General features: G+C 39.3%; 1 protein-coding gene across 6 annotated transcripts; it reads left to right on the top strand.

Moving 5' to 3' along the window:
- The first annotated feature begins 1,415 nt into the window (after positions 1–1,415).
- On the top strand, positions 1,416–25,068 carry cacng8a (calcium channel, voltage-dependent, gamma subunit 8a). 6 transcript variants are annotated; one of them, XR_013095223.1, is made up of 7 exons: positions 1,416–1,510; positions 6,490–6,841; positions 11,512–11,763; positions 14,721–14,804; positions 18,004–18,144; positions 18,664–23,172; positions 23,264–25,068. XR_013095223.1 is itself a non-coding variant. In XM_004569752.3 (6 exons), the coding sequence occupies exons 2-6, from the start codon at positions 6,811–6,813 to the stop codon at positions 19,521–19,523; spliced, it is 1,368 nt and encodes a 455-aa protein (XP_004569809.3). In that variant the 5' UTR covers positions 1,416–1,510; positions 6,490–6,810; the 3' UTR covers positions 19,524–25,068. The 6 variants fall into 6 exon arrangements, 5 of the variants coding, with proteins under 5 accessions (XP_004569809.3, XP_076735403.1, XP_004569812.3 ...); XM_004569752.3 differs by having other exon boundaries at positions 18,664–25,068; XM_076879288.1 differs by having other exon boundaries at positions 1,419–1,510; positions 6,405–6,841; positions 18,664–25,068.

Below are 25,068 nucleotides of genomic sequence, written 5' to 3'. Positions count from 1 at the left end.
ATGGATATTGATTTATGTTCCACTGCACATTGGTTTTTGTGTTCTGGGGCGAGAACTCACTAAATATGAAATAAGGGAAGTGTTAACTTAGCATTCATAAACTGTATAGCTTTAATGTAGACAGAGATAGTTCATAATTGTTACTTAGTACAAGAAGACTAAAATACTAGGATTTCATTCACCTAAACTAAAGCTGATTAAAGATTATTGGATTTTATGTAGCATACAGAAAACAACATATTACTTTTAAGATAATTGCATTTAAAATGCTGTGAAATGCACCAACAGCACAAACCGTAGAGAGGTCCAGTTCAGTGTCTCTGATTAGTGAAGGTGAAGCAAAGCAGACACAGGTCAGCTACTGTTGCCTGTCACCTGTCCATTAAGACAGTCATGACACTAACTTTAAGCTTTACAAGAATTCAATTCAGTTTTATTTATACAGCACCAAATCACAACTACAGTCACCTCAAGGTGCTTTATATTGTAAGGTAGACCCTACAATAAAAACCCAACAATCATATGACCCCCTATGAGCAAGCACGTTGGCGACTGTGGGAAGGAAAAACTCCCTTTTCACAGGAAGAAACCTCCAACAGAACCATAAGAATCCAGATGGATGAGTCAAAATAAACAAAAACCTGCCATTGTACAGGTGTTATGAACAGCAAACCCATCTACAGATCTACAGAGGTGAAAATGATTTTTTTTCTGTACCATAATGTGAACATGCTTTTTTGATACTGTAAACTATAGCATTTTATGACCTTTGAAACCCGACGAGGAAGTGGCAGTTCTCAGTCTTGGGATGGGTGTTAAAGTCAGAGAAGAGAGATATCCCAAATCCAACAGCAAAGCTGGATTCCACATAACATGGGTGATGTGAGGGTGGTTGCTTGGATCATAATGATTTGGTCCCTGGGCAGATCTGGCCCCTAAAATGATTATTTATAACAGATCATTTTCATTTATTTATTTATTTTAAGTAATGTATTCACTTATTTTCAGGAACGTGGGCACATCTGAAGGATTAAGAATTTTTTGCAACCCCTGCTGTTCAGCTCTGATCTGACCTGATTTTCCCCATTTAGATCTGAGGCACATTTAGACACGAAAATGCCCCATCCTGTGACTTTTGACTTAAGTCACAAGAATAACTCAGTCACACCTGTTCTCTCAGCCTAAAGCCTCTATACCATTTTCACTGAGGACACCGGAAACTAACAGCTCTGTAAAACCTCAAGAAACGTTTGAAACTCCAATATGTGACAAAATGTTCCTTCACTGATTAAATCTCCAAAAAAAAAAAAAAAAAAAAAAAAAAACCCCAACCATCAGCATCATGATCAGAGCTGCATTCGCTACAAACACTAGTGTGTAAAAAAAAAACAGCCAGTCCTCGCATCCTCCTTCTTTCCAACCCATCACTCTCTCTCGCTCTCGCTCTCTCCAATCACGGGCTTCGTCACAATCTGCACGAGCACCGCTGCAAAAAGTTGTTTTTCCAGAGGTAAGACTATAATTAATACACGTTATTATTCAAACGACAGTCTTATGTCTTATGTAATACCATATGTATTACCTTGATTATATGACAGCGCGTCAATCCGATCGGCTTAGACCGTAGAAGAGCGCGCCACATGCAAGCATTGTACTCTGGATAAAATCGTGTGGCAGCGATCGCGCGTCGTTCTGTACGCGTGTTTACAAGGAAACGTTTAAAGGAGCTTTTGCAGAATAAAGTGTCACATTAAAGGTAAAAGTAACTAAAGGAGAGCCGAGGAACAGGACGTTTTTCAAGGTAAGACAGCCACGATGAAAGCGAGGGAAGAGAAAATAGTGAATAGTGTGGAAACAAGATCAAGGATGAGATAAAGCAAACTTATAGGTATGTAGAGGGAACGGACTAAATGCTCGACTCAGTCCTTTATAAACAGTCTCTGAGTGTAAGGGATTTATTTTCATCAGCAGAAAATTTCACTTTTATTTCAAATAGACCCATCACAGCTTGACTGATATGTTTCTGCTGTGCTTTGTTAGAGAACAATGTGTTTTATGGCATGTGTAGGATCCGCTGTGCAGGGGGATATACAGAGTGTGGGCTCTCTGGGCAGGAGTCTGGATTTAGATTTCTCTGTCTGAGTATCGAATATTACTCAAGGACGCCAAGTGATCGGGCTCCCCGCATATTAAGTTTCACTTTGCTCCAGCTGGACTTTTTGGTCAATATTAGAATTTAACATTTTTTTTTTTCTAAAAGTAAGTTGAACATCATAGTACATAACTCTCTCAAAGCACCAATTTTACTCTAACACTCCTATAAACCAATGCCAGACTTTATGTTTATAAAATAGGAAAATGGGAGTTTGTGTGATTGCATATGGAATTAAGGGCAGGCAGAAAATCATGTCTACAAAGGTAAAATAGTGGCAAAAGCCAGTATATCTGTTATTTGCTTGTAATAATGTGGTGGTGTGTTGTGTGAAATGCAAACAAAAACAAATAAAAACAGACAGGGAGCGAGATTGGAAGAACGAATACTAATTTCTGCAAAGTGCGTCTATTAAATAAGCATTAGGCTGTAAAGACATACGTGTGTGTACAGTATAATAATTATGTAATATATACACAGTAATTGTATGCTGATTTTTCCCCGGACTTGAACTTGATGGTTTGAGATGGTTGCTCCCCTCTGTTGCTGTCATAATCATGACCATTGCTCCAGTGAGCTGCTACAGTTTGTCCACGTTCTTCTTCTGTTCTGTATTCATAGCAGGATTCCCACCATTGCTTGTGTTCCTGATGCAGAGTGTGGCTGATGTGTCCTTGAACTTTCCTCCTCTGTGTTTGTGCTGCCGCCGGCGAGCCCTTTCAACATGTGTTTATCCATGTTGTGCTGCTACTGGAGGAGGCGCCCTCCTAATGCACGCTGTCAGTCTGAAAAAGCAGGTTTATATTCAGGGTTCTGAGTACAAAATAACAATGTCTGATGTTCCTATTTGTGTTTTGATTGCTGTTACTGATTGCAGGCCTCCCAGGGGTCCTGCAGGGCTTTCAAAGGGGGTTAAAAAAAGAAGCAATCAAGATGAATGCTGAGTGCAGTGCACTTCTTCTAATGACCACTAGATGGGCTGTTCATAAACTCACATTGTATTACAGTTTTGATAATACTCTGTCATTTGAAAAGAAGGACAGATTCTGTGGTCTATATACCAAATGTATTTTTGCAGATGAATTTGATATTGACTAAAAAAGGTCGCCTGCAATTTCTATCATGCTGCAATAATTCTGCAATTTACCATTAAATCAGCATGTTTACCTGATGCAGACCTAGATGCAGCTTTCTTATCTTATATGCATAAAAAAAAAACAGGAATAATAATCACTAGTATTTTTTTTATTTCACAGACATCCCTAATACTCCACTGTAGGATTTAAATAGATTTTAAAAAGCAAGGGAAAATCAAGGGCTTCATGTACATTAGCTACGTTTCTGGTTATAGATGTTTACATTTCTTGCAATAAAAAAGCTAAACTCATACAAATATTTTACAATAACCTTATAATTTACAGTTTTTGCAATTATTCAAACCGTTCATCTGATTATGTCCCAAAGATCAATATTCATGCTTTTAATGTTTGCAACAGTGACAAGAACTTATCTTCACAAAATGTTACTTCTGGCTAGATGCTTGAAAGATAAGGTGTACAGAGAGGTGCTATTTGGGAGCCTCGCATATCAGCTTGTGCTCATCTGTGAGCATGAAAGCCCGATTCATGGTTCAGGTGTTCTCTTTAGGAATCCAAGAATGAGAGCATAGCATGTAGGTGCTTTTTCTTGTTCTAGGCAGAAGAGATGTTTAAACGCTGCATGATCAACATTCACACCTTGGCGTTTTCACGAGGACTTTGACTGCAAGTTTAAAGGGTTTCGTGAGCCAAAAATTGTGAGAAGCGATACTAAATTTTTCCTTGTCATTCCCTGGTGGGGGCAGAGGTGTTGAAGAGCTTTAGAGTGTTCTGTACAGTTTTGTCTGGATGGGCTCTTTGCTTACTTGCTGCCACAAAAAAGCTTTGATTTCTGCCGATAATCTTGACTCACTACTTTATGTTAACTTAGAAGAGCCCCTGTAAGCAGCAAAGCCCATGCAGTTTCTTTTGGTAGAGGAAAGAGATTCTTGATACTGAAGAAGCTTCTCGGATGAGAGGTGAAACGTCTTCAAGCAACTCAAAGAAGTCCAGACGCTTTTCTTTCCAAGCTCCTTAGATTTTCGCATCTTAGTCACTGCAGTCAGACCAGTGGATGCAGCTTTGTACTGGTAACGTGTGTTCCCATAACAATGCCAGACAAAGTCATCTGTTTAAAAGACAGACATAGTCTTTTAATTAGCATGTTCACCAACACGATCTTGGTGTTTTCAAACCAGATGTGACGAGCAAGAGATGGATCTGTCTATGCTGGTTAATGACTTGTATGTCACATGTTCTTAACCAATGAGCATGCCCTGGATAATCTTCTGACTTAAAGTGACCAAAATGGACTTAATGTTTTATTCACTGTGACCCAAAACGAGTGACTGAGATCGTGAACTCGTTAGGAAAGTGTTTACAGATGTCAAGTGCCTCCTCCACCCCAGTGGCCATTAAAAGAAATATAGTTCAAGACATTTCACCAGTGGAGAGACCCAGGAGCTACGTCTTTCTCTTATACTGTCTTTTGGGCAGGGTTACAGGGGGGCTGGAGCCTATCCCAGCTACCATGTGGGGTACACCCTGGACAGGTTGCCAGTCTGACGCAGGGCTAACACAGATAGACAGACAACCATTCACACTCACACCTATGAACATGTGAACCTAACCTCACTAACCGCATGCCTTTGGACTGTGAGTGGACTGGAGCACCTGGAGAAAACCCACACAAACATGCAAACTCCACACAGTAAGGCCCCAGACACGTGGTGGAGTCGACCTCAGAACCTTCGTGCTGTGCAGTGCTAACTGTCACACCATCGTCCTGCCCGTGTTCTTTAAGTCAAATTTAAAAAATATCAGGAACAGAGCACAGGTTTTGGAGTTACAAATCAAATACTTTGATACTAGACTTACTAGCCATTCATAAGATCATATTATATATCACCTTTCTAGTATATGTAGATATGCGTGAGGAATGCCAGTGCTGTGTTAGAAGTTGTTTTCAGATAAATGTTAACAACTGTTGTATCTGAACAGAGGACCAGTGTTGTCATTTTCTTGGGAGTGTTCAAATGGGGATTTTTTTTTTGGTCAGATGTGCCTCAAGATGTGCTGCTGACTTGAAACAACTCAGCATCCCCTGCTGTGCTGCTGCAGATGTCTCTCATGTGGATTTTAGGTGCCCTGCAGTTTTTGGCAACAGCTTGCATTAAAAAAGCAAAAAAAAAAGAAGCAAAACCTGACCCAGTGTCAGTGCCGATGGGGATTTTCACTTCAGGAAGACTCTGCTTGTTGAAATCTAAGGATGTCAGTTCAAGCAGGAAAGCAGCTGCTCTGCCGAAGCGCCCTCGGGCAAGGCATCGCATCTTTCCTCGCTCAGGATCTTTCGGCTTTGAAAGATCCGCTGTATTGTGCATTTCAAAACATGACACAGTGTTAAGCGCGCGTGATTAAGCCGTCGCACCAACGGGAAGAAAGTTGGATGGATGAAACATGCCGAGACACTGTGACCACTGCGCTACTGACTCACACGTCTGTCATCTCTCTTGTGAATGTTCATTCCTCTTGTACTGTATGCAGTCATGTATGACCACCGCGTACCTACACGTGTGCGTTGCTTTCGATGGTGTGTGACATCCCAGCCCCTCTGCACACCAGTGGAATTCAGGGACTTCTTTTTCTTTTTTTTTTATCTCAGCAAAATCCTCTCAGCTGTTACATCCAGTCCTCTACTCCACCAACACACACATAAAACACACGCATACACACACGCACACTCGCCAGCTCCACCGTAGACTTTGGAATTCACTGTTGCCATGGCAATGGAATAGAGCACGCTCTCTCGCATTGCCTGTTCTTTTCTATTGCTTTATCTCCCCCCTCTCTCTCGCTCTTCCTCTCTCTCTCTATGTGGAGGCAAACCCGCTTCTCTTGTTTGACATGGGGCTTGTTTTTTGCCGCCGGCATCAGGTTTTGAATGTTTGTTTGTTTATTTGTTTGTTTGTTTTTCAATGACACATGATGCTCATATAGAAAATATGTTTGTGCGGAAGATGTTTCTGTACAGGAGCATCCCCTGCTCTCAAGACTCATGTCACGTTCGTTAATCAAATCCCCCATCTTCCCCACCCCACCTCTCATCTTCTCATCTTCTTCTCTCCTTTCTCTCCCGCATCTTCTCCTGTCCTTTTACTTCCATCCTTCTCTTTCAGTCTTTTCTCTCACTCTCTCTCTCTCTCTCTCATCTGCTCTTTACCCCCCCTCCCCTCCCCTCCACCTCTTTCTTGCTTCTCTCAGTAGCTAAGATGACTGCCATGACAATTCAATGAGAAGAGAGGACACAAAGTGAAGTATCCCCTACTTGCTGAAAAGGAGCGACAGAGCGCTCAAGGTAAAAGGAGAAGAGGGGGGAAACGCACGAGAAGAAAAGGCAGAAGATTTAAAAAGAAACTATTAGGAAGAAAAGAACTGGCAGAAGAAGAGCCAGGAAAGAGGCAGGGGCGAGAAAGCGGATAAACGGTGGATGGAGGCGGCTCGGACCGGGGCTACGGAGAGCTCTTCACTGACGAAGAAGAAGAACAGCAGCAGCAGCAGCAGCAGCAGCAGGGGGGAGAGGAGATGGAGGCGAAAGGGAGAAACATGCCCTCAGGTAACACTTACACACACACACACACACACACACACACACACAAGAACAGGCAAATGTGCGTGTGTTCATACACACACAAACAACCAGATGCACATGTGGATTCTGATGTGCATGAACATGACACCCATGTACATGCACATTCAAGGAATAAGACACACAAACCAGCCTGGATCAGTACAGTCATGCAGGAAACCACCCTCACACACACACACACACAAGTACAGATGTGTGCAGATGTCTGGATTCAAAAGGCGAGTAGCTTCGATTAATCTGTGCTGGCATTTGTGTAACCAAGCTAAATGTTTGTTCATATTAGGATCAGGGATGACTGAGGGGATTGCTGACATATGAGAAGCTGAGAAAATCCATGCTGCTAAACACAAATTTCATGAATGAACTACACAGCATTTGAAATATTGAAATGATCCATCTGACATTTGACAGTAATTTTAATTTAACAAAGTAACCTTACTTTGGTCTAATGCCAGAGCCAGTCAGGGTCAAGCAAAGCAAGAATACACAGGCTTGTGTCACTGGATGCAACACAGTTTTTTTATATGTTGAAATATAATTTTTTTTAAGTGACAATGTTACCTGAACTGCCTTTAGCTCTGCAATCTAAATAATGTCTTTTTTATTATTTTTATTTTTTACTACTAAAGTATTTGTAGGGAAAACTGCACAGGCATAAAGCTAGAGTTTGACAAACATGTTTGATCATCCAGGTGGAAACAGTTCATTCACCAAGCCAAACTGGTTATAATGTGAAAAAGACGTATTTATAGATCTTTACTTAATCGGAAGCTTTCAGATGTCCAGGAAAAAAATGTGTAAATGACAAGTGTGAATATAGAGGAAACCTCTTCCTGCCAGGTTGCTATGTCAGTGTGCTGCGCTCGCAATCTTTCATTCATTTTAGCATCAATCGTCTTATTTAACACAAACAAAAAGTTTAATTTTGAAAGCCAAGACATTTTCATATAAACCACAGAGGGTATCTTCTTATATATTAAAGGATTGAATGCAAGTTATAGAGGCCCAAGATTGTTTTTTGATATTGATACGAAGTTTCAAAACTCAGTAAGTTTTTTTAGGATTTTTTTTTAATTTAATTGATACCAATGCCTAAACTGATAATTGGTAATTGTCTTTTTTGTTTTGTTTTTTTGAATAATGATTTTAAAATGTAAATTCATTGTAAATATAAACTGTATTAAAAAGCTACTTAACTATTAGTAAATATTACCAATATTGGTTACTAATTGTTAATATTTTTTAATTACATTGTTATCACATTGTGTAATATGTCGTAATAACTTTTTAATGTATTTTATCCGACTCAGTAATAGACTGTAAAAATGTCATTTTGAAGACACTTGTATACAAAACATTTCATACAACATCATGAAGTAATCAATGCCAAGCTGAGAGAACGAGGACATGGACCACAGTCTCCAGGTACCTCCCACCTCACTCTCAAAAACAATTATCATATATCCATAAAATTTCAACTTTATTGTAACCATTTAAATTATGTTTACACATGAATCAGACTTTATTCGTTAGGCATTTATAAATTAGGTGTAACTTTTCAGTAACCATCTAGAAAGTTCTGATGTAGCAAGACAGCCAAAGTTGATGACCAAGTGCACAAAACAACCAAACAATGACAAAGTCAAGAACAACTTTTTCAAATGTTTGTTATCTTAAATACCCTTCGTGTATTTAACGTTGTGCATCACTTTCAGGGTCAAAGTATCAATAGTTTATTGAACAGCTTGATGCACAAACTACCAAAAACGATTGCACTCATTTACACCAGGTCATCATCCAGCAAACGCCTCGTCTATGAGGGGGAAACCCCCACTCAGGACAGCCACGCTTGCCCAGGGGTGTGACCTTGCCAGTCACCCAGTGAAATTTGCCCCTTTAGTGATGCTGGCAAATGATCCATCTCCAGCCGTGTGGATTGTGACTAAGCAGATTTCTTGTAAATCTAGTGGAGTTTTTCTCAGAAGTTTAATGATGTACAAAGGCGCTACAAGCAAGTATATAATTGTAGTAATTCAAAGAGCAGACATAGTTTAACATCTTCAGGTAATTCAATTCAAGTCAATATTGTTTTTATACAGTACCAAATCACAACAGTTGCCTCAGGGCGCTTTATATCATAAGGTAAAGACTCTACAGTAATATAATATCTGGATGTAGAAGGTAAAATATTTTAGAAAATATAAAAAAGTAATGACAATTTTGAACATTAGCCTTGTTTTTACATACTGCTTCACAATTTCTTACAAACTAATTACTAAATAATATTTTATTGCTTAAGAGTAAAGTTTTATTAATTGTTTGTAATTTCTTGTTTGTTTATTTGTTCCAAAGAAACATTGAAATCCTCCCTTTAACCGATTCACTTAACTCTTTACTCTCTATTACACTATCTTTGAAAATGTAAATAAAATGTTTTCAGTTTATGACTATCATTCAGCAAAGGCAATATGGGCAGATAGCAATATTGGGCCTTTTTATAAATACACGTGTACTGAATAATTATTCTGATTTGTACTGATTTCTTTAAGTAAAATGAAACAGGAAACACTGCGATGCTGGATATTAGCATCACGTTTATAATGTTTATAATGTATTTTTGAACAATTCCTTTCAACTAATCATTAAAAACATGTGACACAATTTAAAAATCAGTGTTAGGCTTTAAACTTATAATGCAAATACAAAATAAAACAATGTCTAATGAGTACGGCATCCAGTGAATAAAAATTTGACAATTTAGTGCAAATTAAAAATTTATTGGTTTTTGTTGGATTGTTATTGCCGCCCCAGTGCCGTGATGTCTTTATGACGCTTACCTTGTGCATATTCAAGCAGGCGGGTCACTTTCGGGGTTAAAATATCAACGATCTCTGTTATTTTTGGGACGTTTGTTGCCATGGAAACCCCCCCGCAGGACAGCTGAATTAGTCAACTAGTTTAAAAGCCCTCAGCGGATTTCGTATTCTCTGTGTGATCGATTGTTTACATTAACCTCTTGTTTGAGATGAATAGAAGCCAAACCTGAAGCGTTGCAGAATCCCAGCACTTTCTCCATTTCAGCTGAAATGGTTAAAATCTGACAGGGGAGCCCCACAGAGGCAGGAACCCTGCTTCCATCCACTTTCATTTATGTTTCCTGAAGCACGACAGATGTGTTGTATCTCAATTTTCCTCTTGTCATCCCTCTCACTGTCCACCTCTGAGCTCAGATTTGTATCTCTTCTCTCCTCTCCACTTGTCTACTTCCCATCTCCTCAGCCACTCTTGTTGTCGCTTATTATAAAAAAAAGTGCACAAAGACTTCTATCTTGCTCTTCGTCTGCATTTGCCCTTTTGTTCTGCACATATTTTCCTCAGATGATCTTCTCATTAACCTAAAAAGACAATTCCTTTCCTCAGGCCTCCTCCAAACCTTGCTCATATTAATACCTTTTATTGTGATTTTCTCTGGAAGTGGTTTGTAGAAAAAGGTCAGAATTTAAATATGACTAGCTCCTGAGATCCCCCGCAGATGTATGAAATGAAGCACTGTCAAACATTATTTTAATTTCTTACCCCATGTATTTGGGTCAATTTTACCTTTCTGTGTTCAGTTTTGGAACAATATTTGTACTTTTGTATTTCCGTTGATTCAGTGAGGTTGGTATTTTGTTCTTAGCTGGTTGCCTGCTGCCAACATTTTTTAACTGCTTCAGGCTGCATGTGTGTGGTTTTTTGATTAAAAATTGCTCCAGTGTGCTCACACAGAATCCAACAGAAAGAGTAAACCCCGTCAGCAGCTCTCACAGGTCCCGTACAGTGGCCCATGAGGGACAGTATTTCTATTAATACATAAATATATTTGACAGTTCAGTGTATGAATTATGAATTACCTGTTTTAGCTTCTCGTTTTAATTTTCATAGGCATTGAGGGTATATTTGAACCACTGAATTGTGATGGAATTAAATGGCTTATACAAGACTGCAGCCATTTGAACATTTGAACACTTAACAGTGGGATTGAACTTTGTATTTTTGGTGTAATTTTGTAATGTTTTTTATGATGACTTTCTAACATACCCTAAGCTGTTTCTTAATTGTTTCTCTCTCAAATAAGAATAAAGGCAAATTTCCAAAAACAAGACCTTACATCATAAAAGTTATGGATATTAAAAGTCATCAGTTTCAATGTCTATATCAGCTACCGTAAGATCAGGAAGTCATTAAAACAGAGAATTGTATAAAAGGTAGAGACTGTATATAAACAATGACTGTAGCCACCATGACATCACCCACGGGTTTGGATTGTATTTTTAACTCGAGTATTTTAACTGTTGCCATGTTGGTTCTAGAGCCAGGAGTTACCATATTTGGACAAGAGCATATATGCTATCAGGTAACACTAGTATTGGACAAATGCATGGCGTTAGAGTAGTAGTATTACTAAATTTATAGTTGCAATCCTTTATTTTAGTACTGTTGGGTAACTTATCCTATAAGCAAGGCATTTATATTAACAGGAAAATATTCATGGCTCTGCCTGCATCCCAATAATGTCATCGTTTAAACTTGATTAGTATTATGTGTCAGCCCTGCCTTCTCCAGACGGCTGATTTTATTTTCTGTGTTCTTGTCAGACATCAGTTTCCTTCCCCGCCCAGCCATGGTGTGGTGTGAGCGAGGGATCCAGGTGCTGTTGACCACCATGGGAGCTTTTGCAGCTTTTGCACTGATGACAGTGGCTATTGGGACTGACTACTGGCTGTACGCCCGGGCCTTCATCTGCAACAGCACAGCCAACTCATCACAGGAGGACTCCAACAATAAGGACAAGAAGGATCCTGGGGCGCTCACCCACTCTGGCCTCTGGAGGATTTGCTGCCTGGAAGGTACAGTTGGTTGTGTGTCTGTTTGCATATTTGAGACTGTGCGATGCTTTCAGTGCGCTGTGGGATGAATTTTGGTGTGTTTCTCATGTGTTTGTCACCAGAGGGTCTTTGTGAGGTCAGTGTGCTCATGAGACATAAATAGGTGTCTTGTTCAGTAACCCAGCCACATCCACCCACAGTATCTATGTTGCTCTACTTTTCTCTATTTTATTCATCAGTACATTAGCATTTTGTAATTTGTATAAAGCCGTAGTAGCATATGACTGGTAAGGTGCAAGGTGCAAGAATTAGAAGTTGCTGCCTGCTTGGCTTGATTATAATGACATTTATACTATAAATAATATAGCCACATTTTATTGCATTACATCTGTTGAACAAATTACATCTATAGACCCTAACTGCAGTTTGGTTTCTGCTCGAGTGAATAAAGCTCCACAGTTTGGACCACAGACAAAACAATTTGGTCCGGGGTGTGCAGGCCGTGTAGGACATGCTATTAACCTGCTTCAGCCACACATGTTGTACACCTCCACCCCACCTCTTCTTTTATGCTCTGTCTGACTCGATCAATATATCTGTTTTTACTGGTGCTGTTCTACTCTCTTCTGAACGGCGCTCTCACTGCTGCTCTAACTGTCTTCATGTAGGCTCATGGAAGTGCAGCAAAGTCCCAGAACAAAACTGCCAAATATAATCGCCTTCTGATGGAAATAGCAATCTTCTGTTGACTAAAGTATTAAATTTGTAATTAATAAAAAAAACCGATTAGATTAACGATTAAATTTTTTGTTTTGATTTAGGCAGAAAAAGCACCCTCGTCACAGTTCAGGGAAGACTGTTGTTTTGATAATAAACTCTTCATTTTAAGTCAAAGCTGGCTATTCCCATATTAAAGCAGAGCATGACGCCAGTGCCTGAACATAATTATAACAACATTTTAAATGTAGTAATCTAGATTGTGTGTTAAGATGCAGTTGCAAGGCTATAAAGTTCCCGCTCATTTACATTGTGTGAATATAGTGGATGTAGAAGCTATTACTGTATGCTATAGGATGCTCATGAATGTAACCAGAGACCACAGAGCATCCTGTTGTCACCTGTTCACAGTGCAGAACACCGATAACACCAATGTCAGATTATCTGAGATATTAAGAGATGAGCAGCTGTTGCTGTGCCTACAATGGATAATATTTTATTTAAATATGATAGCAATGAAAATAAAAAGTATTTGTGTTTTTCACATTTCAGATTCTACACATCCTAAACCTTCAATATAAAAGTCATTATATTATCAAGTCAGTAAATGCCTTCTTTCATTTTCAGGTTTAAGTGTAATGTTCAAAAAGCAACAGACAAGAATTAAAAGGCCAAACCGTCTCAGAGCATCTTTGTAGCAGGAACTCACATCTGACGTGGAAGTTTAGGAGCTGTTTTAGCTATTTTGTCTTGTCAGATGCGTCAGAGGAACTGCTTTTGTTGCTGCCTTGCATATTTTTTTCTTCTTTCTTTGAAGATAGCAAGCAGATTTCTACCAGTGTATTGACAGCTGGGTTCATTTGTGTATTTTCTTCTCTTTTTAACCGAGTTCCTGATACTTTGCATGTTAATAATTTAATATGGTCTGCCCTGAAAAGGTATAAATTTGCTTAAGGCTTTTTATGACTTCTTTCTGTTTTTGTGTGTGTGAAATGAGCTTTTTACTGCTTTTACCCTCCAGGTATCTCTTTTTCTCTCCTGATGTTAATTTTGTCCATGCAATGCACAAATACCTGTCAAGGTAAACAACCGTTGTGTGTCAAGAAGAAACACAAGCTTATAAAACAGTTTGTACACCAGGAGGGCTGCTGGGCTGCTGTCTTTAGTAATAATATGGAGGAATATTTTTAGCATCTTAGCCTGGCACACAATTAACACCAAGGCCCCAGAACAATGCGCCGTATAGGCAGGAGGAAAACGATACATAGTGCTTGTGTTTCAGAGAAAATTACAGCTTACAACTGTTGATTTTCTTTTTTTCTTGGTTGAACCCAGACAATAAATCATATAAATGCAAATAGCTGCCCCACCCCCCATCATTATTATTTTCTGGCCTATAAAGGGTGATTGTTAAAATTATCCAACCATCCAATGCCAGTCCAAAAACAGCAACTATGCTGCACAAACCTTTTGCTGTTATTTTGGCTTAAAGTACACAAAACCCCTACACAATAATACAATACTATTCCACTTTATTTTCATAGTACCAATTAACAGCAACAGTCACCACAAGGGGATTTATATATTAAAGTAAAGATCCTATAATATTAGAAAGAAACCCCAACAGCCACATGAACACATGAACAAGCACTTGGTGACAGTGGGAAGGAAAATCTACCTTTAAACAGCAAGAAACCTCCAGCAGAATCAAGCTTGGAGAGGGGGTCCACAATTCCCTATGAAAGGTTTGGGGTGAGGGGGAAAGAGAATAAGAAGAAAACATAGCAATGTATAGGTAGCATATGTGACATGACTCAAGTTATGGTTTTGCTTTTTTTTTGTTGTTGTTGTTGCAAACATTTAGGGCATATGTCTTTTGCTGTGTCATTGGGCCATTTGTCTTAATATCTCTCACCTTTGTGATCTTCTTGATTTTCATTTCTCTCTCACTCTATTCATGCATATATATACATGTATCTATATATTTATATCTATATATTTATATCTTTATCTATCTATCTTTATATATAGATATATAGATATATATCTATATATATTAACCTTTTTCTTCCTGGTTTGTCCCCATTTTTTAAAATTTCTTTTTTCTTCTTCTTTTTTGTTCCCATGTCTGTCTTCCTCTTTTCTGGCTTTTACCTTTGTTATTTACTGTTTTGGTGCATTCTGTCTTTATGTCTTCGTGGGATTTCTTCTTTGACCTTCATCATCTTCTCCCCCTCTTCTTCTTCTCTGTCTTTTTTCAGGTTTGAAGAGGGGTGTGTGTTCCCAGATCAATCATTTCCCAGACGACGCAGACTATGACCAAGATGCTGCAGAGTATCTGCTGCGTGAGTGACACACACACACACACATACACACACTGTCTTAGAAATACACAATGCACACAAACATGAAGAGAGACATTAGATAACCATACACTAGCAAACAGAACTGCACACACTACAGTCTCCATCACATGCGGATAGAAAGGACAGAAGGGGATGGTGGGCGGATATCAATGCACGGATGTCAGATTCAAGCGAAGCGTTCCTGAAGGTGTGTGTAAGTGTCTGTACAGAGTGTGCATGTGTGTATAAATGCCCAGGTGCATGGGGTTGGGAGTCTGGGGGTGTGCAGAAAGCTGCTGTTTTTTTTCACAGAGGAATTGAAAGAACAGCCTTCACTAATGGATTATTTTCAGCTCAGGATTCTGGTTTCACATCCTGCCTCCATTGTGATAGCAGATTCTGCTTCGCACAGCCTGAACCTTTTTGGTTTACAACGCATATGTTCCAGCTTTATACGTTATGTAAAGACATCTATTTCTGTGACAGGTGCAGTGATACTATCTGAAATTCTCCTGTCTGCTTTTCTGCACTTCACAGTCTTTTTTATTCGTTTTTTAATAATTGAAACTATTTTAAATTTAGAGTGAATGACAGTCCTGAGAGATATTAGATGGGTTTGTTTTCTTTAGTTTCATCTAAGTTTCAATAACAACCCTATTTAATGAGAAAGGCCTGAGATGCTGGCCTGCCACAGGCTGGCGACCTGTCCAGGGTGTACACCGCCTCTCGCCCTGTGGTAGCTGGCATAGAGATTGATGGATAGCCATTTGAGTGCAGTGAAGTCATTGTCATGTTCAAGATGATTTGAGCTTTGTGACCTTGTGCATTATTGTGCTGGAAGCAGCAGTCAGAAGATGGGTACAGTGTGGTCCTAAAGAAGTGGACATGGTCAGCAATCATCCTCCGATAGATGGTGGTGTTGAAATTAGGCTTAGTTGGTACAAAGTGTCCATTTCCTGTTTGTAGCTGACAGCAGTGGCACCCAGTGTGGCCTTCTGCTGCTGTTTCAAGGTTGTGTGTCAGATATGCTCTGCTGCATACCTGGGTTTTAGCGAGTGGTTATTTGAATTACTCAGCTCACCTTTTCACCCAGAGATCTGCTGCTCACACCTCATCTTTGAGATTGTCGTGTGGGAAAATCCCAAATGACCAGCAGTTTCTCAAAAGTTCAAACCAGCCCATCTGGAGCCAATAATCATGAAATATTCTTGTGGTATGTGTGTCACTGATTAGATATTTGTATTAACAAGCAGCTGATACATAACGTGGCCAGTGAGTTTAATTTATTTTACCCAGAAACACAGCTCAACCAGTGAAATTGTGTCTGTGGCCAAAAAAGAGGTTATATCATGCTTATGTAGCAGATGGTGAGCTGATGGCGTTTTTTCCTTAAAAAATAGCAGTCTACACAGATTCTCTTAGAAATATTGGACTTATTATTGCAACAAAACCATCAACCATCAAATGTGGCTATACTGGCGCCTAAGAAATGATCTTGTTTTAAAAACATGTGTCTGGAGTTGAAGGTTTAAGGGATTTAACTGTGTAACGTTGAGGTATGGCGACTTCAGTTTTGCAGTTGTTTCACATCTGTCACTCCCTGATTCTGTTTCTTTTTACTGGCTTTTTACTTTCACTCGCTGATTTGGAACAATTACTTATTAGGTTTAGGAAAAGAGTGTGATTGGAATTAAAAGGGTTAAGCACCAACTCTTTAATTAGCTGGAAAAACCCAAAGGCATATATCTGTTTGGTTGTTTTTAGACAATATTTGATTGGTTGTGTGTTTAGTTTTGAAATGGTTGTAATCAGAGAGCCACACATTAACTCCATGCACACAGACAACCACCAGTGTTTTCAAAGTAAAACACAATTTATATTCTTACTTGTGTTTCTCTTTTCATATCATCCTAGTGTATCTGTTGTTTCCCTGTCTCCACCTGTCTTTGTCTTTCTTTATCCCCTTTTATTTAGTTTTGCCTGTTTTTGTTTCCTTTTGTTGAGTCCACTCACCACCATTACTGCAGGTACATTTTTGTCTTGTTTCATTGTGTGTTGCATGATGATTTTATTTATTTATTTATTTATTTTTTGAATGTCATGAGGAACAACAATCATCCCTTTGCCCTTTTAATGTCAGGCATTTCAGCATGTTCAGAAAGTATTTACTGTTAGTTTTTAGAATCGTTAGCAATTCAGTTTACACTTAGTTAGTTGGTATCATTAACACTAATTTTCATGCAAAATGAAATATCAATAGTTTACATTCATTTCTAACAAATAGAACTATATGCATGAGCCGTTATGCAATTGCAGGTTTGCAAAAATCGCACCAACAATTTATCATAATCCATGTTTTTTTCCCAAAGAGGTGAACGTTGCTCACATGTGCGTTTGACTTGTTAAAAAAATGAGACGTGAAATTTAACGTGCATGTCTGACAGAAGCTTCTGTGAATGAATGGTTATCACAGCATTTTTCTTTTACCTTCAGCTCAGAGGCAAAGCTTTAGAAGTCACCTTGAAAATGTGAAAGCTCTGCTTTTCCACATATTCCTGCCTGAGATGGAGCTTTTCATCTTCTATAACGTCTCTCTGTTATCACTTCTGTTTATAGCTATGAAGCATCTGCAGAAGGATATGCTGAAAAGGATTTTTATATAATTCGGCCTTTTCCAGCAAAATTGCCGATTGTGCACTCTTGCTGAGGAGCTGTGGCTACTGTATTTGTAACAAAGAATTATTCATTAAGTTTCAATTTACAGTGTAAAAATCATCATGTTCCCCATAACTTTTATTATCTCACATTTTGAAAAGAAAAAAATAGCTTTCTTCTCTAGTTTTAAGACGACATGCCATCTAACTATTTTTATTTAGTCTTGGAAAAACTCGGGGACTCGAAAGGCATTATGTGCCATATAAAATATAATGTAGGAAACATATAAAAAGACATCTGCTGTTCCACAGCCAATTTGTAGTGTCAGCTGTGCCAAGCCTTGGTAACACTTTTATTCCTCAGAAGTGTCACAAGGCTGTTAACTTTGCACCTTCAAGTGGTGTTGAACCTCAAGAAGAAAACGCATTAATGAACCACTATTAGAAAAGTACAGACTCAGTCGTATATCAGATTCAAGTGCACAGACTGTAAACAGCAGCACTGCAGCCAAAACAATGATGCTCTCATCTGCTGTCTCGTGCAGGTGTGGTGAGAGCTTCCAGCATCTTCCCCATCCTCAGTGCCATATTGCTTCTTTTGGGTGGAGTGTGTGTCGCTTCCAGCGGATTCTATAAAAGCAAAAGGAACATTATTCTCGGTGGTGGGATTCTCTTTGTAGCTGCAGGTAAGACTGCAGCTTTACTGTGGTTTGGGAAAAGAAATCTATATTTCCAGTCAGAGTTTGAAAAGAAGATTTTGTTTGAAGGTATGTTTGCTACATTTTTTATTAACACTAAAATGGGCAGTTTGTATTTTACCCCGGCTGACTTTGTAATCCCTAACAGATACCGTGTCCTTAAAATCTCTGTATTCTGTTACTAAAAAGAATTTCTGAACACTTAGATGCTTCTTTTTTTATTATATTCATGTAGCATGAGCCATGAAACACGACCTAGCATATACATTATACAGCTTAAGATAATCTGCAGTGCCCATGCCAGGATGAACCTATATCTATCAGTCGTAGAGTTAGATTAATCTCCTTATGTATGATGTGCAGATTGACTGTCATACTGTGCATGCCTCTTCTCAGTGTAATTGAGAGGAAGCACTTCCAGAAAGCCTGTCTGCAAAACAATTTAATGAACCAGCAGGTTAATTTGACTCAGAGGAGCACTTGTATCTCTCTTGTATCTTTCTTTAGGCCTCAGCAACATCATTGGAGTGATCGTGTACATCTCAGCAGCACTGAGCGACATCTCCCCCAAGAAGGATGAGGATAAGAAGTGGCATTATTCCTACGGCTGGTCATTCTACTTTGGCGGTCTGTCCTTCATCCTGGCCGAGATGGTCGGCGTGCTCGCTGTCAATATCTACATCGAGAAGAACAAGGAGCTCCGTTGCCGCTCTCGCACTGACCTCTTCAAGAGCACAACGCACGCCATGCTTCGTCTGCCCAGCTACCGTTTCAGACGGCGCTCGCGCTCCAGCTCACGCTCCACTGACCCGCCGCGTTCGCAGGAGACCTCGCCCGTTGGAGCTTCCAAGACCTTCAGCTTGCCACCATCTGCACCGCCATTCTCTGTGGCCACTCTGCCCAACCCCCACCACACCAGCAGCAGTGGGAGCGGAGGAGGTGGAGACATCTCCATGTACACCCTCTCAAGGGACTCCAAGCTAGGCAGCCTCGGAGGAGGTGCCCCACCTCTCTATGGCACGGTGGACCGTGCCACGCTCTACCAGCTCCACAACTACTTCCCAAAAGATTCCAGTGGCAGTGGCAGTGGCAGCGGTGGAGGAGGAGGAGGAGGAGGAGCAGTGATAAGCAGCAGTACGCTCCCTTCCCACTCCAAGTCCAACTTGGCAGCAGCGGCAGCTGTAGCCCAGAACGCAGCACCGCTGAATACCTCCACATCAGCTGCTCCGACCACCCAGCCAGCCCCGATATCTACAGCCACCATGGAGCGGGACAGGGGCAACGTGGGAACCCTGGACCGACTGACAGCCAAAAGGGACCGGGATAGCAACTCAGATACGCTAAACAGGAAAACGACACCAGTTTAAACTCAGAGAGAGAGGAGAGGAGAAATAGAGATGGAATTTAGAGAGGAAGAGTAGGGCTGTAAATGTGTGGGTGGCACGTCAACAATAAGGTTTCTGTCCTTGAGCCTGAGGTATCGAGCTGCCATAAATATTATAAACAGTCATCAAACATCTGATGCTAAGAGCAAATTCATGACAGCCGCCTTAAAAATTGTCATGACTTTGAAACCTGTTTTGTTAATTGCACAGCAGGGGTACAGTGGCGGATTCGGGAAATGTTTCTTTTCTCTGTTTTTTATTCCTGAATTACTCACTAAATCATAGAGATACAAAACTCCCAGATGTGTAATAAAACAGCCTCCCAATGCAGCAGTTAGGTGCCTTGCCGAGGAGGCAGGGGAACGCTTTCGTTATTTATTTCCCTTATCTCAGTTTTGTCAGTTTCTACAAGGACATCTTTTTAAATCCTGAAAGAAACAGTAAAGGAAGCTTTGATGATTATAAACCCCACTTACAAATCACTAATTTGTACACATCTTAGATCGGATTGGCCTTAAATCTACATTTTCTTTTCACAAAGCAAGACACAGAGTCCTTGCTTTTTGGTATTCTAAACTTTGCAACACTTTTTAACATAATAATTAAATTATAAAGTGGCCAGATGGTACAAGTCACAATTCTTTCTTCCATTTCTGTTTTAAAAGGACGAGAGCGTCACAGACGGGTACATTCTGCCAAGTAACAAGCTGCTCAGTGACAAGTTGACTGCCAATTGAAGGTCAACAGTAGCTCCTTAACCTCTGGACCCGAGAGAGAGCGACCTCAGCCATATCTAACGTAGATCAGAGGAGGCTGCCGCACTGTGAGCCTGATTATTTTTCACTGTGTGTCAAAGGTATTTACAGTGACAGATGGGCATTCACCACAGTTCTAAGGAAAGGAACAGCCATGGACTTAAAGCTTTAGTCTTAACGCCTCCATTACTCCACTGCCAGTTGTCGCAGTAAGATACGGCAACATGATCGTTTGAGCAAGTAACTTATTTTGGCATCAAATCTTTCTAGTATTTGTTTAAACGGAAAGATTTGCGTTTCCCAAAGTGTTGCCCACAATTCTTAAACCATTGGAAAACTTTATAAAATGTAAATAAAAAACAGGAAGGAGACGAGGCAAATCTCATAAATAGATATTTTACTCACACATATTAAATGTTTAAACTGAGAAAAATCTGTCATTTTGAAATTGATGGAAGCAGTATGTCTCGAAAAAGCTGGGTCATTCCCATGTTTGTGTGCATCATCCTCTCTTACAATATTAGACGTAGGAATGCTGTTCTACATCTAATGTTGGATCCTAGTGACTCAAGTCCTAGGTCTCCTTTGTTGTGATGTCATGATGCGTCAGTTTTTTGTTTTGTTTTCCAGTTGGGAAATTCAAGTTGGGAGTTCAAGACATGAACTCCTCTGTGGTTTAGCATCTGGTTGGAAGCTTATGTTGCTCTAAAATCTGCATTAGTGCCAGTCTTTTTGCACTCCCTTTTTAACTGAACACTAACAGCAAGCCAGATGGTTACTTTCCCCTTTAGTCTGGAGGATGCCATGTCCTTGTTTTCCAAAAAGAAATTTTACATTTCAATTTATTTGACCACTCAGTTTTCCACTTGGTCCCTTTTAAATGAGCATTGGCCAAGAGAAGTTGACATGATCTAAGCTTGCTTGACAGAGATTTAACCTGTGTTTGTGGACGGCACACTGATCTGTGTTTGCGCACAATGATTCCTAGATGTGTTCCTGAGCACATCCAAGGATTTTCATGACAAATTCATGCTTGCTTTTAAAGCAGTGCTCTGCGAGGGCCCAGAGAGCACAGTCGCCTCGTATTGATTTTTTTGCCTTGTTGTGCACAGATTTCCCAAGAGTATCTGAAAGTTTTGATGATATTATGTAGCGCAGACGATGAGTCATCAAAGTCTTTGCAGTTTTGTGCTGACGAACATTATTCGGATATTGTAACCCTACATGTCTAAGCTTTTTATTTTTACTCAGGTTACTGACCTGATGTGAATTAACCTAATTAGTCCCTCCACCTGTTTCTTTTTAATAATCCTCACTTTTCCAGGTATTTGTTGCTCCCATCCCAGTTTTTTGAGACATGTTGTTGCCACTAAATTCCAAATCTATTTTCCAGGAAATAGTAAAATGTCACTTTTTAACAGTTGATATATTTTCTGTGTTCTATTATGAATAAGATATAGTTTTATGAGATTTGAGTATTACTATATTCTATTTTTACTTACACAATGCATATTTGGCACATCTTTTTTCAAACATAAAAAAAAAATGTGTCCAATTTACTATTTTGAAAATTAATTTGCACAGACAGCGCTTCCCTTCTCATGCTTCCCCAACAGCAGACTCAGTATATCTTTCAGCTGCCTCTCCAGAGAACCTCTCATTGTTACATTGTTACAATCTTAGATTGACATTAGTCTGCTCTGGAGACCAACAGAGAAAATGCTGGAGAGACACCATAATACAATAGACTTTAATTTATTTGCCATAATTGCCAGTTAATAAGGGAAGAGCCAAAAATAACTTTATTTTTAAAAATAAGACAACAATAAGGAAGTGATAACCATGGTTAAAGTTGGAACATAATCACCATCACTCACTCACTTACATCTTCCTGCTCATGATTCATGGTCATTTTGTCATCTGGCAGTGGAAACATTGTTGGATGCCATTTGAAATTTGAAAGCGCTCGTAGAGCTGGACGTTTATGCACTTTATGTGTGTTTTTAAATGAGTAAAACTGATTCCAGGGTTTGTATGACTGCTTATGATAACGATTTGATACCGAAGGCTCCAAGGCAGTATCTGTTGAATGTCCCGCAAAGGGCTGCAAAAACCAAGGACATGGTGGGGTTCAATTCAGTTTACACTCAGGGGATGGAGATTTAGTTAGAATCAGAAGTTACAAATTACTCTAATATAAGAGATCAGCCATTTTACTCAATATTTAAAAGTGAGCAAAGCAAAAAACGTTCTAACCATTCAGTCAGATTTGAAGTAAAAGCCTATTTTTGAGGGGGTTTATGAAATGTTGCCTGAGATTTCTAAGAGGAAAATTCTACAGCGAGACATGTACCACATAACATGTGCTCTAAATCTGATTACTGGACTGATATGTAAAAGTCAGACTGCACTTCTGAATCAGCTGCGTTTGAAAATGAATTCAACCCAACCCCGGTGACAGAAAGTCGGAGGAAGAGGGAAAGAGAAACGAGCGCGCACACCAGCTTCCGTTCCTCTTCCCTCGGTCTCTTTATTAGCTATAACTATATACTATTTCTGAAACTAGAATAATAAATGTATTATTGAGTATATTATCAACCCATTCACTAAAACAAAAGCACATAATGTCTGTAAATGGTAATCTTTGGGTTGTCTTTTCATTCTGAGTGATTATCATCTCTACATGAGATTGTAACTCCTTGAATATTATTATCATGTTGCTGGTGTTTCTATGATCGTAATGGTTATTGCAGGGTATACATTTTTTTGTAATATTTTTATATTCGTTTCGATGACTTTTTATTTTTCTTTCTCTTGCTTATGTACACTAACAGTCAGTGGTGTCACGTGGAAAGCATGTGAACAAAAGTGAGAGGGTGTGTAAATTCATTTATATATCATCTTATTCATTTTATCAGCTTTGATTTGTTCGGGGAAAGTTGACTGAGCATGCATGCTCTGTTTCAGCAACACCCTGCTTCACCCTCACAACGCTGGAACTGGAAGCTGGCCGATAAAAGCCTCCCTGTTGGGTCAGTTTAGGAGTGGCTCCCCTGGGACAATTGGGTGTTATGTGCCTTGCTCAGGGGCACGTCAGTATTTGAAAGAAAGTAATTTTTCTTTTCTAACCATTCTACATATAACTAGACAACTTTCTGGACCACAGTTTGTTTGTTATTTTTGCTGTTGTTGTTGTTTTTTACCCAGTTGTCACTTTGAATGTGTATAATCTTTTTAGTGTAAATGTTTTTTTCTATTCTGTTTACATGTAATTAATTCTTCCGTTGTCTTTTAGAGAAATATTTTTGAAACGTTTGTCTTATTTGCGAATAAGGTTGGGCAACTGGATCAATAGGCCCATATAACCCGTCAGCTGTTTATTATTTATGTCATTTAGTTTTTCTAATTTAGTGGTCTGCCTCTATGAAAATTCAGTTTGGCAAGACGTCGAGGTGTAAATCACAGTTACAATTAGCAGCGTTAGGATGTTCGCGTTTATTTTCTTGAGAGTGAGTTGTCATGGAGACCTGACATTATATGGTAGTGATGGCGCTGCAGAATGTCGAGTTCCTGTGAAAGTCTTTATTGTCCGACAACTTTCCAAGCTAACAAGTGATTCCAGAGCTATGCTATGTAAGCTAGCTGCATGTTGCACATCAGTACATTATAGTTTTCTGCACCTGATCACTTAAAAACCCTTTCAGAACCTGAAAGGTATCCTGCTTCATTTGGGTCTAACAGCTTGCAAATTTAGTCCAGTTTAAAATAATTCTCATAACTATTTTGTTTGGGGTTTTTTGGCAGTGAACAAGAGTGTGTGCAGCTAGGGGGAGAAGTGGCTGCTGCATACACGCCCATCCTGTATAATATAAAGGCAACTGCTGATTGTTGGACTGACGATGGCCAGCTGGCAGATTTTACCACGTCGCCCGGCCCTGTTTCCTAATGTTAGATTTTTCTTTGGTGTTTTCTCTTTCTCTAAACTATTTTACTCTCCTTCCATTTTATTCTTCTATAACCCTGATCCTCATTTCTCTCCATCATCATTTTGTCTTCATTTCGTTGTAGGAAATGAATTGATGTTTTACTTTCTAAACATTACCAACGTAGCCTAATAATCAGTGTTTTTAATGTTCTGACTAGTGTATAACTGTAAGCGATAGACTTTATATTAATCTATTTATTTTGGTGGTGGTATGTATAGATATTCTTAATGTTATATTGTTTCAGAGTTCCTACACCTGTAACTTTGGGCTATAAAAGGCTTTATGCCTGCCTGTGACATATGCTCAGTAGCCTAAGTGCTGGCAAAGTAAATGTGGTCTGTGTTGGTGCTGTCTATGGTTTTTACACAATAATCTTTGAGTACAACAAACTACATCTTTGTTACAGAACTAAATCGACTCTAGAGCACGTCCTAATCTTGTAGTTTTGCTTTCTGCAAAATGTTTATGAAAACATGCTCAAAAGCAGAGATCTCGTTCTTTCGTTTTCAATTCATGTCCTGATGTGAAAGCCATTTTAAAGCCAGCGTGAGTCACCAGGTTCTTTTCCCAACACCTAGGCTGCTGACACAAGTCAAACATGAAGCTCTTCAGATGGAAAACTAGTAAATTTCCACTCAGCAGACTGATACACGGAAGGAACAATATGGAAAAGGGGAAGCAATACAATACAATATACTGATCCTCATTGGTAAAGACAAAAAATATAAGGTATATATAAATATATACATATATAAATATATAGATATATTCAATAAAGTTCTCTAT

This window comes from Maylandia zebra, linkage group LG22 (assembly GCF_041146795.1).
Source record: "Maylandia zebra isolate NMK-2024a linkage group LG22, Mzebra_GT3a, whole genome shotgun sequence".
NCBI lineage: Eukaryota > Metazoa > Chordata > Actinopteri > Cichliformes > Cichlidae > Maylandia > Maylandia zebra.
This window is presented reverse-complemented; position numbering and strand designations above follow the sequence as displayed.

What these genes read in the sequence shown, in the direction of transcription:
- cacng8a (XM_004569752.3), top strand. Translation starts at nt 6,811, where the DNA reads ATGGAGGCGAAAGGGAGAAACATGCCCTCAG. An exon ending in AGGGAGAAACATGCCCTCAG is followed by an intron (nt 6,842 to 11,511) that starts GTAACACTTACA and finishes TGTTCTTGTCAG; the next exon opens with ACATCAGTTTCCTTCCCCGC. An exon ending in TGCTGCAGAGTATCTGCTGC is followed by an intron (nt 14,805 to 18,003) that starts GTGAGTGACACA and finishes TGTCTCGTGCAG; the next exon opens with GTGTGGTGAGAGCTTCCAGC.